Source organism: Penaeus japonicus, unplaced genomic scaffold, assembly GCF_977035675.1.
Source record: "Penaeus japonicus unplaced genomic scaffold, GWHDUDI00000001_assembly GWHDUDI00000031, whole genome shotgun sequence".
In the NCBI taxonomy this organism is placed as follows: Eukaryota; Metazoa; Arthropoda; class Malacostraca; order Decapoda; family Penaeidae; genus Penaeus; species Penaeus japonicus.
In genome coordinates, this window is record NW_028234433.1 from 10897978 (window position 1) to 10900477 (window position 2500).

Below are 2500 nucleotides of genomic sequence, written 5' to 3' on the forward strand. Positions count from 1 at the left end.
TATGATATGATTATGATAATTTTCATGATCACTCACTAATTAAGTTATTACTCATAGTCCAACAAAGAAACACCACGATCCACTCTCCCCCAACATCAAAAATGCTGTGGCAACTATCATTATGTACGCCCTCTATGCTGGCCTGTTAAAGAAATTGCTTAACCCATTGTGTACAGGCATCATAATATACATGATGCAGGAGCTTTGGCCTGATGATGGGCACCATGACAATTGGGGATTTTGGATCACTGTTATTTTATTGTGCTATGAGTAATGAATGAGTGATAATGACAATTGCAATCATAATTACTATGATTACCATAATATTAAACAAAATGGGTTTCACCTAACATCCAAAAACTAGATGGCACTTTCTTCTAGCACAAGGAGAGAGAGCCTTGAATGGCACTCATCCACGGTCTCTTTATGTGATGGCACATAGCAAGATGTACCCCCAATGAAGAATGTACAGGCAGAATGAGAAGAGGAAAGTGACTCAAACCATGCCCAGTGTCTACAGTGTGCCCCTGTACCAGTAGGGATGCCTTTTACTGTGGCAACTCCCAGTCATAAGCACAGGTTTCCTTCCTCTTCTCTTACTCTCTTTCATTTTGGATGGTTACATGTTTCGTATTCATTCATGACAGAACATGAATATGAAAAAATAAAGTTGCATTTTACCCTCCTATAAAACAGCAATACTTCTATCACACTGTGAGTTTAAAGAAAATAATGAGCTGATATGGACCCTATACTACAATTTTGGTCAACTTCAGCATCAATAGAGTGTCGTATGACATATACAAGTCTTTCAATACAACAAATACACAAAAATTTAGATACAAAAGTGCCTTTAGTTTTACAATGAGTAACTGAAATAGAGTGGGAAAAGTCAAGGTATTGAGTGAAGCTGCCTCACTCTGAAATAAAACCCATCCTGGAGAATGGCCAAGCAAATCTATCCCTCGTCTGCAATGGGTTAAGACCTGCTCCTTTAGAAACCCAAACATGGTCACAGTTCGGCAGGGAGTCCTTGGCTGTACTACAACAGATTCCTGACCAAAGACTATGGGCTTACCCTTGAAGACATTGCATCAGCCATGGGGGAAGGATTTGGTCCAACTGATTAGGATGATTTACAGCAGCATCAAAACAATGATTATAAAAGTAGCTAATGATGAGTTACTCTTGATCAAATTCTATAGTAAAACAATTTTCTATATCGTATTTTCACATTGCTTATAAAAATACAAGGAAATGCATTAAACTACTTAGCACTCACTCACCAAGGGGTTTGATTTGGCTACAGAGAAGTCGATGTCTTAAAGAGTTGGAGGTAAAATCTGATGCTCTGCTTGTGTAGGAAGGCTCACCAATTTCTCTTACCTTCTTGTCTAAATTCTGAAAATTTGAAGGAAATATTAATTAAATAATCCAAGTTCTACAAAGGAATTAAAAATCAAATAACTTCTTGTAATTTGAGGCACATGTAGAAAAACTGCACTATATGGGAATTCAGCCTCTCACCAGTTTAAATTTCAATAAAGAATATACTTTTGCTATAATATTGGTTACCAAAGTTTTTTTTATGATACTTTTAATTAAGGAATTATTTTTGACCGACACTAGATCATATCTGGCACAAAAAGATAACAGTGCATCAGCATTGTCATTAAACTTGAATTACTGTCAATGTCAGACTACATTTACAGACAGTAGGCTAGTTACTTGAAGTAAAGATAATGATGCCTACAGTGAACTGAAAACTTTCTTTGGAATAGATTTTATCCTTGTGGAATCTACGTGAAAATTCAGGTAATTAGAGTACTTATTCAAGATTATAATGATCTGAAAATCCCATATCATTATCAGAAATCAATAATGCAGCCTAATACAAATTCTGGTCTTCCTTCAAAAACACTATTGTGATAGAGAAAAAATAACAAAAAAACAATGTTAGCCATCTGGAGTAATAAAGGACTGATATTTCTGCAATTAATAAAAACTTCAAAAATACAACAAAATCTTTGAGAGCAATCCCACTTCTTTACCTTCTGGTGATTTCCTGATCTATAATGATCAGCCACAGCATTCTCTGAATTCATTTCTCGATTACATATCTGTAAAAAAGGGTAATGCATCATCTCTGACCCTTATATTTTAATAATGATAATAAAATATGTATAAAAAAATACAAAATATCTCTCCATCTCCATCTCTAACTCTATCTCTATCTCACTTTCTCAAATGAAATATGTAAATTGCAGAAGACTATCCACAACCATGGGTTGCCTATCCATAAGTCTTATTCACCAAAGTTGTGCTAGGAAAGTCATATTTGCACAATCATAGCATCGTCTTCCATGAGCTGTCAAAATTGGAAGATTATCTTATGCATTTTTTTGTTGTGCATGAGATATATATGGTGTCAAATAATAAATCTTGCGACATCCATTATACCCTCCTCATATTTCCATCCACCTTGTGGACCCTCCCTTTC

At 35.2% G+C, this 2500-nt stretch overlaps 1 protein-coding gene across 1 annotated transcript in view; it reads right to left on the minus strand.

Annotated features, from left to right (window-relative positions):
* The window catches only part of LOC122244355 (uncharacterized), a 10724-nt gene that overhangs the window by 7743 nt on the left and 481 nt on the right, over window positions 1-2500 (minus strand). The window contains exons 2-3 of the mRNA XM_086555689.1: window positions 2052-2120; window positions 1287-1401 (exon numbers count right to left, since the gene is read on the minus strand). Of these exons, the coding sequence (XP_086411815.1) occupies window positions 1287-1401; window positions 2052-2120 (184 nt within the window). The remainder of the gene's footprint in view (window positions 1-1286; window positions 1402-2051; window positions 2121-2500) is intronic.